The sequence below is a fragment of the Artibeus jamaicensis genome, unplaced genomic scaffold, assembly GCF_021234435.1.
Source record: "Artibeus jamaicensis isolate MK-2021 breed Jamaican fruit bat unplaced genomic scaffold, CSHL_Jam_final contig_465, whole genome shotgun sequence".
Classification (NCBI taxonomy): Eukaryota; Metazoa; Chordata; class Mammalia; order Chiroptera; family Phyllostomidae; genus Artibeus; species Artibeus jamaicensis.
The window spans coordinates 36,021,216-36,034,367 of NW_026521843.1; the positions used below are offsets into that span (position 1 = coordinate 36,021,216).

General features: G+C 32.6%; 1 protein-coding gene across 11 annotated transcripts in view; it reads right to left on the bottom strand.

The window, feature by feature from the left end:
- The window catches only part of CCDC88A (coiled-coil domain containing 88A), a 139,658-nt gene that overhangs the window by 93,264 nt on the left and 33,242 nt on the right, over positions 1-13,152 (bottom strand). For all 11 annotated transcript variants that reach the window (XM_037125765.2, XM_037125766.2, XM_037125764.2 and 8 more), the window contains exons 4-5: positions 4,076-4,145; positions 1,800-1,858 (exon numbers count right to left, since the gene is read on the bottom strand). In XM_037125765.2, coding sequence (XP_036981660.2) covers positions 1,800-1,858; positions 4,076-4,145 — 129 coding nt within the window. The remainder of the gene's footprint in view (positions 1-1,799; positions 1,859-4,075; positions 4,146-13,152) is intronic.

Below are 13,152 nucleotides of genomic sequence, written 5' to 3' on the forward strand. Positions count from 1 at the left end.
TTCAGTAATAAAGTAAAAGACATGAATATCAACAGTCATACAGTAAAAAATCCTTGGTAAATTTCTTTAGGAAACATGCACTGAGCTGGTTAACCTATCAAATGCTTTATTTAGCTTATTAGAAAAAGGAACATTATTTCCATGCCACCTTTTTCATTTTCCAGCATCTGGGATTGTATCATGTGAGTTATAGAAAATAGTAAAGTGGGGGGAATCAACTTAGATTTTTATAATCTTCTTTTGTTGTTTTTACACATGGTAATAATGATGGTTTCTTTAATATTTTAGGCTTTCCCTAAACTGTTCATTTAAAAAGTTCTTGATTCTGCTCCATCCCCACTGTCAGTTTTAGTAACCAGTAATAACAACCAAATAGTAAACAGAAGTAACAACCAAATGTGTGATGTCACTGTTATCTAAATTTACATGGTATTCACCAACAGAGGGTATTTTTTAATGCAAATACAGTACACAAAGACTGTAATGTAAATAATTTAGTGCTGTTTCTAACTCAGAGTCTGATGACCAAATCAGAACAGCAATGACTATAAACACTGTATTTAATTTAATATGGAATCAATTATGAAATAAACACCTATACATAACACAGCATCAAACTTTAATTTTTAAAATATTTTACTTATTAATTTTTTTAGAGAGAGAGGAAGGGAGGTAAAAAGAAAGGGAAAGAAACATCAATTTGAAAGAGAAACATCAATGGGCTGCCTCTCACATGCACCTGGACTGGGGACCAGCCCACCAAACAGGCATGTGTCTTGACCAAAAACCAAATTAGCGAACTTTTGCTTTGTGGAACAGTGCCCAACCAACTGAGCAATACTGCTCAGGGCCACAGCATGAAACTTTAATAACATATATTATAATATATAGCTCCCAAGCAGTTAGCTCTAAAAGCCAACACTCCTTCAGATATATAATTTCTGGCATCTATGGGTAAAACATTACTAGTGGCTATATTATTGGTTTACATACTTCATTCAACAAAGAACTAAAGACAGTTTAAAGTAACATTGTGAAGACTCATCCAAACAATGGCTGATGAAAGGAAATGCCAGGCAGAGCTGAATCTCAACTCTTTGGCCTACTAACAATATGACCTAAATGTAGAACGACCACCTTTGTTTGTCTGGGACAATCCCAGTTTATAAATGATGTTCCACTGTAATTGTTAATAGTATCCTTTTTGACTCTCACAAGTGTTTTAATTTGGGTAATATACATATCATCTTGCCTAAACACCAAATTCCTAATCTAAAAATAAATATGAAAAAACCTATATAAGGTATCATATCAATAAATCATAGCTGTTATTATTATTATTAGTCATTGATTAAATGGGTAGTATAACAATAACCCAGACTCCTGGAACATTTTTCATAATTTCTGCTTCCCTTATATTGTTATTCCCACTTCCCTTCAGTAACATGCATGCGCGCACGCACGCACACACACATACACACACTAATCATAAGGATGTTTTGAGGGAGGTTTTTATGGGTCTCTCTAAGAAAACTTAAAAAACCTGAGGCCATTAGAAGCCTAAGAATAAAGAAAAGAATGAAAGATTTTAAATGATATGAGTATCTGATAATATAATTAAAGTACAAAATAAAATAACAGAGTAAGTCTTTTCCTTTAAAATCTCCTGAGGAGGTTCTATAGTTATTTAAAATTTCTAACATAAACTTTGAATGACCCATTCTTAAGCCCTTCAGAAACCAGAGCCTGAAAAAACAAAAAAAGTATCAATATGAAATATGAAAAAAATTTTAACTTACCTGAACTGCACAACCCAGCAAAAGTAAAAGCAACTTTTTAACTTCTTCTGTGCCTTGTTCTGAAATGAAAATAATAAGTATAACATTTTACTTTAGTTTAACTCTCTTATGTTGACAGAAGCACTTCTAGAGGTAATATTCACGATAACTCGACTAAAGGATTAAGAATATAAATACAGTGGAAAAATCAAAATAACAGCTCTGTGTGTACACAGTGTAGTATTAGCAGAAGAAATGGGCGACAATCTCAATTTTGAATGACTACACTATAGATAAAATAGGCTTCAAAGCTCTGTGGAATAAACTGTGCTAACTATAAATCCACTACTTTTCCATAAATGATTATAGTGTACCAGTGTACTAAATTAAGTACTACTGATACAGGGACATGCCACAAAGTCAGCCAAAATGGTCCCCAAAAGATCTAGCTTCTTTTAGGCCCATTATTGTTTTCTTTTTAAAACACACCTTACATGTTTCATCAACAGTAAAATTTAAATGGCTTTCCACTGTGTAGTAGATTCATGAAAATCAAAACCTTGTGAATCACAGTAAAACTAGTAAAATAAATGCATACAATTAACTGGATAAAAGTAATGGTCTGTAACAAAACTGAAGAGCGCATTTGCTGTCCAATTCAATTCAGATTTGCTTAAAACACTGAGCAAAAAAAAAAAAAAAAAAGCCAATTCTCTGGACCAGAATTGTACCAACAGGCCAATTGGTTGGTAAAATCCAAATCATCTTTTTCAATATTTCCTCCTCCTCTCCATAAAACAACCTACTTTCTTAGCCACACTAATCACTTTTCCCCAAATATAAAAATACATAGTAACTGCCTTAACTCCTGCTACTCATTTTGCCTGTGTTTCTTCCCTTTCCCCTCCTGCCTCTACTTACTAATCACAATCTGAGGCACAGCTGTAACACCTCTGTTGCAGTCTTTTCTGACCTAACCACCAATGATGCCCAATCCTCACTAATCTGCCAACTTTAAGCATAAGTAATAGCTTTGTATTTTACATGCCTTAACATGTTTAAATCTTTATTTCACACCAATTCTTACCTGATTTCCTAATAATCCATATCTCTCAACAAAACACAAGGTCCTCCAGAACATAAAGCATTTTCTTTATATTCTTGGTAGGTAATTACTAAATGCAAGTGGTAATAAAAATAATTCCATTCTACATATAAATTTTTTCATTTTTTATTTATATAATAAAATATTCCAGAATATATCTATAAAGACTGTCTAAACTTCTGAGTCACCCCATCTAACTGGTAATTTCCTTAATTTCAGTTTTTATTTTGGTTTATTTTTCTTGTTGTTTTCAGTGAGGGTGGGAGTGGGGTTTGGAAAAGATACAGTTTGTTTGGGTTACGTGTAGCCTGTTAGAATAAGTCCACTGTTGAGATGGGTAGTTGCTAATTTCCCCTATTATTCAAAAATTAAAACTTTAAACGTGGCACATTTAAAATCTACTAAAGTGCAGAAACTTTTGAAAATATAATTTAAAGGATCTAAGAACTGCTTCTCAACTTTCCATTCAGAAGTAATTTATATTGATAAATTACAACATATCAACATATAAGTAAAACCTTAGATTCAAAACTTTGGCAACGGTAGACAGAAACCTACAAATTATTTTAATATCACTTATTTCCTAAGGTTATGTTCCTTGCAGCCTATAGCTGCATTATCTTCTACCCTTGACAATAAACTCATCACAGAGCCCTGACTGGTGTGGCTTAGTGGGTTGGGCATCCTCCCACAAACGGAAAGGTCGCCCACCAGCTGGATCCCAATCAGAGACCACGTCTGGGTTGTGGGCCAGGTCCCCAGTTGGGTGTGTGTGAGAAACAAAACCAATGGTTTTCTCCCTCTTTTTCCCTTCCTTCATCTCTCCAAAAAATAAATAATCTAAAAATTAAAAAAAGTAAAGCTCCAGAGAAAGTATCAATTTGGGATAGTCCAAAAAACACCAGACAATATAAAATGTATTTCTGATCCCATCTATAACCTATTCTGAGTTTATTTTCTCTCTATAAAATGGACTATCAACTCCAACTTTCCCTATAATAACCGCACGTCCCGCCAAAAATTCTATCCCTCTCTACTTCCCTTCCCCTCTAAAGATAAATAAATAAAATCTTAAAAAAAAAAAAAAGAAAAACCTAGTCTGTTGATGTAACTAAGCAAGATCTGGGTAAGCATTCTAGTATTACATAAGGAAAAGACTTTATTAGCACATTATGCTAATGTTAATACTTACCAGAAAAGGGGTTTTTGCCAATGATTAAGACATTTGGCAATGACATCATGATCAATTGCTGCAAAGTCTCCTGTAAAAAGATACCCAGAGGTTGTTATACGGGTAATGCTGACTAGGTAATTATTCCTCAACAAGTTATAACTTATGATTTGTGTACTTCTCTACAAATTTGTTATAGTACAATTAAAAGCTTTTAAAGATAAATAAATGTGAATAGGTATTTACAGTTTTAAATCTTTTGTAACTTAAAGTTAATGAATTAAATTATAACATCTGACTTCACAATATTAAGATATATCAAATGCCCACAAAATTAAGTGTCAAGTTGAACTGATCTAATATTTATTTGGAAATTGAGTTTTAGGTGTTAAATAATCAAAAAATATTTCTCAATAAACGATTAAGTATGTGTACTCATTTGTCTAGTTTTGTTTTACCTTCCTGAGGGAATGAAAAATATCAACTGATATTAAAATTGAGAAATCTAGTTACTTTATTCAAAATCCTGTCTTATGGCCATTTCATGCAAGTGAGCTTTTCCAGTAAATCATTATTTTTCTCCTCTATGTACAATAGATGTTTTACCTCCTTTGAGTTGCATCAAAATTTTAGTGACAGGCATATATACATAAGTACAGCATAGGGAATATAATCAATAATATTGCGATAACCATGTCTTGTACCAGGTGGGTGCTGGAAATATCGGACGGATCACTTTGTAAAGTATATGAGTGTCTAACCACTGTGATGTACACCTGAAACCAATATAAAATAATACTGAAAGTAAATTGTAATTAAAAAACAAAAAACATTTTTAAATATACATATTATGAATGTATAGGATGATTCAGAAAGAGAGGGATGCTTTCAAATTACTCATTTTAGGTAAGGTACATGAAGGGATGCTTTCAAATTACTCATTTTAGGTAAGGTACAAAGGTACATGAAGTATGTACCTTTGGTTTATACCACCTCTTCCCTGAAGAAATAAAGCCACTCACTGTGTCTGTCATTTCAACCACTAACAATGACATGCTACAAAAGGTCTGGGATGAATTAGACTATGGGATTGACAGGTATCATGTTATGTTACTGAATCTCTGCAAGATTTTAGAAATAAATGAGTGTCTTCACAATATGGCTTTCACTACCTATTCAGACATAACTAGTTTCTGAGAAATAAATTTTTTCTGAATCATTCTTAACTTACAATAGTATGATGAGGAAGAAAATAACTATAAAAAGTTAACTTATGTTGGTTTTTTAAAGATTTTTATTTACTTATTTTTACACAGAGGGGAAAGGAGGAAGAGAGAAAGAGAAACTTCATGTGCAGTTGCCTTTTATGCACCCCCCTACTAGGGACCTGGCCTGTAACCTACCTAGGCTTGTGTCCTGACTGGGAATTGAACCAGTGACCCTTCGGTTTACAGGCCGGTGCTCAATCCACTGAGCCACACCAGCTAGGGCTTTAATTACACTGCTTTTAAAATATATATATATATTTTTTATTTATTTATCTTTAGAGGGGAAGGGAAGGAGAGAGGGAGAAATACCAATGTATGGTTGCCTCTCGTGAGTCCCTACTGGAAACTGGCCTGCAACCTAGGCATGTGCCGTGACTGGGAATCGAATCACAACCCTCTGGTTCATAGGCCCATGCTCAATCCACTGAGCTACAGCAGCTAGGGCTCAACTTCTATATTAAAGATAATTCTCATTTGTATCACTTATTATGGGGTAACATGAGTAAAAAGTAATGAGTCAAAGGGAAAACATCAATTTATATTTCCAAGGCAATTTATTTTATTGATTTACCAGATAATATTCTATGTTGGTACACTATTATAAGGAAACTATCCAAGAAGACAGAAATGTTCAATATGGTCTGCTACCTCTTTTCCATCCTCCCTCCTCCTCAACTGGCTCCCCGTTTTCTGCCTACACTGTTACCCCATGCTTTGATGCTAACTCAGTCTTTCTACAAAGATGAAACCAATCTCATATCATCTCCTTTCATCACCTGGTATCATCAGTGAGCACATGTATGAATACAGTTTGACCTATATACTATGAGGTTCAATTATATTTGAATGATGCAAACTGCTAAATTTAAACTTACCTCGATGTATTTCAAAATATTCTCTAGTATAGTGGAATCTGAATGCCTAGTATAGTATACTCTGGTAGAGTCAGGATGCCTAAACTTAAATTTTGTCTCCATGATTTATCATGCGTATGATATTTATTGGGAAGGGTAGAAAGTGAAACAAGAGTATAAAGTTTTTAAAAAATTATGAAACTTCTTAAATACTGAAGGTAATGAGGAAAAATTCACATTTTGCTTTATTTCCAAGGATTAATTTTAAGTTAGGTCTCAAAGCATTAATATTTGGTAAGGCAGCTAAAAATTATACAGATTTTTAAGACCCAAATTTTTCCAAAATCTCTATTTTTAATGGCTTTTCAGAGGATTCTAGGTACATTTTAATAAATATTTGTTTCTCTTCCAATCTTACAAGTAACATTTAAAAATATACAAGACATAAAAGAGACTAGAGGCTAAAAAAAGCCCTGATTATTATTGTTAAAGCTTTATTGTATCATCCTCAAACTTTCCAGACTTCACCTCGTTCTAAGAATGTTCATCATTAACATGCTAAAAACATAGAAAAATAATACATAAATGAGCCCAAGATAAATATGACTTTGTTAAACAGGAAAAACAAATTAATTGATGGGTTAAGGATGATGTGTATATAAACTGGTGAAGATACTTTAATGTTACTAAAGTGATAAGAAACCTAGAAAAGTGCATGAAGAATAAAATAATTTTACCAATACAACTGAAAGAAAATAAAATTTTGAGAAAAACCATGACAGGCATTCATTCGACAAATATTTATTGCGTGTTTATTATTTGCCAGACATTGTTGTAGACCCTAGAAACACAGCAAGGAACAAAAACCCTTGCTCTCATGGAATTTGCATTTCAGTAGGGCAGACAGAAAATATGTAAATGTTTTTGGTGATAAATGCTAATGATAAAAATAAAGCAGGAAATGAGAAGGAGTATTGGTAGAAGTGGAGATTAAGGAAAGGCAGCAATCTTTTAGAGGCATACAAATACTCAAATATAAAGAACGTGATAGGTTTTAGGATCGTTAAAGTGAAACTTCCCTGAATAGGCAGAAATTTCATCCTAGTATAAAGACGCGCTAGAAATACTTGAAGAATTGCAATACTTAATAAAAAGAAAAAGACAAAACAAGACAGAAATGACAGAGATTATGTTAATAGGAAAATAACAGTAGAGATGCTTTGAAAGATTCTATAAGTAATTTTATTCCCATTAGTTTTAGTTGGCTTTCTATAACCTTTCTAAAAATATGGTATATCAACAGTATTTTTTAGTGGACCATCTTAAAAGCTTTTTTACTGATATGCAAGTTTCTGTGAATTAAAGTTCAAGTTGCTAAAGCATTGTAAGAAAGACTATTTTGAGTTTGTGCCAAATACAGACATTACTAAGTTACTATTTAATATAACTTACAGTATGCTTCTCCTTCACCTTCTAAGTTATCCATAACACTTCCTTTACTGTAAAAAGTTAAACTACACTTGGCAAAGATCTGGGCTCATATCCCTTTTCTGAATCCCACACTGAGCAAGGTACGCCTTTGAGATTATCATCTATTTTAAAAATTCAAACAATTATATTTTTCATACTATTTGTGTTTGTCCTTTTACCTGTGCTACTAGTGAAAAGAATTAAAACTATTTTACCATATTTTAGTAGGCTACAAAAAAATTAAATGAATGGCAGTAAGAGGAAAGAACATCTAACCAAAGTGTCAAAAACATGATGGAATATAAAGTATTTGTTGTTATACAACAAATACTTTAGGGTAACAAAGGGTCTCTTTCCTTGGCTACCGAATTTTATTAAACTCCGAAAGTTGCTTATTATAACAACAGATGTTAAAGCAAGAAAAAGCTTAAAAAGTTCCTGCTTTCTCTGGCAACTGCATTAATGGTATTAGATCTGGTTTTTGTTTTTAATATTAGTACAAAAACTTCCTAATAAATTTAAATTTCCTAATTGTAAAATATTCTTTATTGGGCCTCAAAAATTCAGACCATTACTTTAACATTGGTTAAACAACCACCTTGCTTCCTTTAGTATTTATTTAAACGTAGTCAGACTGAGCAGTTATACCAAACACTAGCTGCTGACAGTTCCCAAAACTGGACTAAGGGTGTTAGTTGTAAACTGTGTCTCTGATAATTAAATTCACTCTTTCTCCCTCATTCGCAGAAATAAAAGTAACTTTTTAACAAAGAAATCAAAAAGCCTGGGTAATTTTATAGCTATAATTTACTTATTTTCTGACTTGAACATTTTAAAATATTTTTTGCAAGACAAGAAGAGGTGCTTGATGTGCATGTAATGATTATCTGAAAAGATCTGAATTCCCACTTCAACATAACAAAATGTACGTTTCATAAACGTTGTGATAACCTTATGTTACCAGTTACTTCCCTCAAGATCTCTCACATTAATACTTCATTTGCCCTTGTTTATCACAATCAAAATCATTTTATTCATTTACTTTTCTATTATCCCTCTACTAGAACTATAAATTTCATGAGAATAGGGAGATCATCTGTTCCATTCACCAATGCCTTGGCATCAATAAAAGCAAGTGGAACTCAGAAGAAATCTGAATGACATTACAATTTTTGTTGAGCTTTTAGATAGTCTAAGTCATTAAAATGCAAACAAAGGAAGAATACTGACACTTAAATTTACCTATCATTACTGAGAATATACACTAATGACCACCTCAGGATACTGTGTCAGTTTTCCTTTCTCCCTAGGAATCACTTTTGCAAGATGACCTTGACAATTACCCACCCATAAGAAAAACAAACAAAACAAAACAAAACAAAAACTGGAGACTTATACTTCTAAACTTTAACTTACCCCAATTCACTTTCCTTTTGTGAATCAGAATACTCAAAATGTACTCAAATACTTTTTCATAAGAGTGAATAAAACACCATATTTTTTCATGTATAATGCACACCCACTTTTTTGTGCACATTATACATGGAATTATTATACCCATTATAATACCCATCATATGTAATCATCATGCCCATATATAATGTGCATCCTTATTTTTCCCTCAAAAATTTGGGCACTATAGTGCACCTTATATATGGAAAAATATGGTATAAAAATACAGCATGGGGCAAAAGTAGGTTTATAGTGGTAAGTACATGAAACAGAGTTTATTCTTGTATTATTATTTATTATTGTATTATTTTCCATCTGAACAACTGTAAACCTACTTTTGCCCCACCCTGTATATTTTTAATAGCTTTAGAAAGACTTTTGGGAAATTTTTTGATTTTTTCAAAAGACAGGTAATTTAACAGGTGACAAGAACTGCATTGATTTGAACTTTGTTAACTTAAAATCTGTCATATTAAAGTAGGTCATGTCTATCTTAATTATATACGTGAGAATAAAACATAATTTTAGTAAGTCAATTAATCATGTAAATAATATGGTTGACCTATTTCTAAAGATACTTCATGAGTACCTTAGAAACATTTTACCTAAGAATATGAAATATGGGGGAAGGGTATATAGATGGTATCGTAAACTGGTTCTAAAGGAAGGACAGTGGTAAGAAGGGTAATTTCAATCCTCAGTAATATTTTATATCTTAAATATCTAAAACAGTATTGACAAAGTGTTACAATATTCAATCACTTCATTCAGAAAATGTTAGTGAAATATTTAGATATAAACAGTGACACTCAAAAAACAAATCAGTTCTAAGCTGAAAAAGTGAACCAGCTCAGTTGGTTAGAGCATCATTCCGATATGCCAAGGTTATAGGTTCAGTCCCGAGTCAAGACACCTACAAGAATCAACCAGTAAAGTCATAATAAGGAGACCAACAAATCAATGTTTTGCTCTCTAACTCAATAAATAAAGAAAATCATTAATAATAACATCATCTTGGCATTATTAACATTTGGGCTCAAAAGTGTTTGTAAAAAATCTAGCACAGACTTATTTCTGGCAAGGAGTACTAGATACTAGAAAAGAGAAGAAAGATCCAAAAATGCTGAATGGTTTTTAAAAAATCTTTAAGAATACACGACTAAACTCTAAAAAGGTTTCTCAGTTAAAGCAGTTAAATGATAAAACAGCTCTGGCCAGTGTGGCTCAGTTGTTTGGGCTTTGTTCTGCAACTGAAATGTCATGGGTTCAATTCCCAGTCTGGGCACAGGCCTGGGTCGTGGGTTTGGTTCTCATAGAGGCTCATGTGAGAGGCATATGAGAACTCTCTCCATCTCTTTTTCCCCAATAAAAAAAAGATAAAACAGAAAAAAACCTATAAAGGAAGGCAAGGAAAAAGCGATTTTCCTTAGCCTTTGTTAGATTTTGAGGAGGGTTGTTTTCTAAGGAATTGTAATAATGTAGTCTCAGTTAAGGATATATACATAAACACATAAATACACCATTTACACATACGCATGCAGCCAATGAGAGCCAGAGGTATATATATTTAGTTGCTAGCAGTGGTAATCTCTATCAGGCACTATAAGTGTCCATATTTTATCTTTTTTCCTACTTTTCTACTTTTTATCATAAACAAGTATTGCTTCTAAAATAATATAAAGCTCCTTAAAATAAATTAAAAAGTGGTTCTGGACTGGAACACAAAAGAAAGCAAATCTTCTCTGAAGCAATGCATACTTGGCTCAGACACAAAAGTATTCCCACAGATAAATCCCCTCCTAAAACGAACTCACGAAACACATATACGTATCATTGCCACCACCGAACACCATGAAAAATGGCAAATAGAAAACACAGGGCAGCCCTAGCTGCTGTGGCTAAGTGGACTGAGAGCTGGCCTGCAAATGAAAGGGTCACTGGTTTGATTCCCAATCTAGGACATGTATCTGGGCTGTGGGTGACATCACCAGTCGGGAGCATGTGCCAGGCAACCACACTTAATGTTTTTCTCCCTCTCTTTTTTCCTCCCTTCCCCTCCCTAAAAACAAATACAATCTTAAAAAAACAAAAAAGAAAACACAGAGCAGATTCAGATCCCCACAGATCTGTTTTCAGATTTTGGAATAATCAAATGTAAAATCTAAAGAAGAAAATTTTTTAATTTCTAAGAAAGTAAACAAAGGAACTAAAGGAATGATAGACAAAAAATGTAACAAAAACAGAACTATTTATTCTAGAAATAAAAAATATAATTATTGAGGGTCAAAAATTAATCAGTGGGTTAAACAGAGATTTGACAAATATGCTGGGCAAATTAGCAAACTGAAAAGACAGTTCTGAAAAAATTCTCAGAGGATAGAATAAGAAAGACTAGTGTACATGTAATAGAAATATTGGAATTATATCAGATAAGAGAACAGGAAAAAGCCGATATTAAAAGGAAAAAATTAGCAGCTAGGAGAGAAAAATGACGACTTAACCTAAGAACAAAAATTAGACTGATAGCTAACTTCTCCAGAACAATAAAGAACACAGAAATGGAAAAATAAAATCTATAAAACACTGAGGGAAAATTAATTGTTAACCCAACAAATCTATCTTTCAAGAACAAGGGTGAAATAAAGGCATTTTTCAGACAAATAAACATTGAGAAACTTTATTAACCAGCCCTCTCTAAACAAACATTTAAAAGCTATACTTCAGTAAGAAAATGATCCCAAAGGCTGGTCTGAGAAAGAAAAGAAAACCATGGCGGGGGAGGTGAAGATAAAAGGAAAACATGTAGCATGACCTAAAGGAACACTGGTTCTATTTATTGGACTGTAATTTCAATATCTAATTTATGAGGTATAAAAAAACTACATTTATTTTTAAACTTTGTTTTTTAAAAAAGATAGTAACAGCTTAAAAGTCAAAGGGGGAATGACTGAAGTTATAAAAGAGTACAGATACTGATTAATTTTGGCCTTTGCTATGGTAAATATGAAAGGTATAATTTCAAGAGTGGCTTTCTAAAAAAAAAACAGACATGAAGTAGGAAACTTTTAAACCAGGAAAGAGAAAATATGTAGTAACAGCTATTGAAAATACCATAATTCTAAAAAAAAAAAAAAAAAGAAAATACTATAATTTTAATAATTAAACAATTCAAAATTCATTTGCACCCAGTAACATAGCTTTAAAGTATACAAAGGAAAACTTGACAAATTCATCATCATAATGAGAGATTTCAAGTCATCTTTCTCAAAAACTGACACAGCAAGAGACGAAATCAGGCAGCAAAAGGTTTTAACAATACAATTAACAAACAAGCTTACTCTGCCCCTGCACCCAAACAATTAAAGAATGCATATCTCTTTCAATCACACATGGAACTTTAATAAAAGTGACAACATACTAGGCCAAGCCAAGTAATTTTTAACAAATGTCAAGAAATAATTATCATACAAACCACATTCTTTGACCAAAAATCAACAGATTGCTTGAAAAATACCATATGTTTGGAAATCTAAAAGCATACTTCTAGTAACTCAAGAGTGAAATAAATCATAAAAATTATAAATTCACAGATATATGCATTTAAAAAATACAACACACCAATATTTGTATGTTGCAGCTATAGCAATTGTTAGAGGTATATTAATATCCTCATATTTAAATTATGAAATATGTGTCCAGTTTAAGTGAAAAAAAGAAAAAAGCATAAGCATAATTCTTTTAAAAAAGAAAAAAAAGCAAAGCATTACTCTTTTTTTTTTTAAAGATTTTATTTATTTATCTTTAGAGGGGAAGGGAAGGAGAGAGGAGGAGAAGCATCAATGTATGGTTGCCTTTCGTGTGTCCCCTGCTGGGAACTGGCCTGCAGGGAATCGGCCTGCAACCCTGGTATGTGCCCTGACTGGGAATTGAACCACGATTGTCTAGTTTGCAGTCCTGCACTCAATCCACTGAGCTACACCAGCCAGGGCGCATTACTCTTCAAAGGCATAATTCAAGCAAGCTAACAAAGTATTGGACTATATGAATTTCCAGG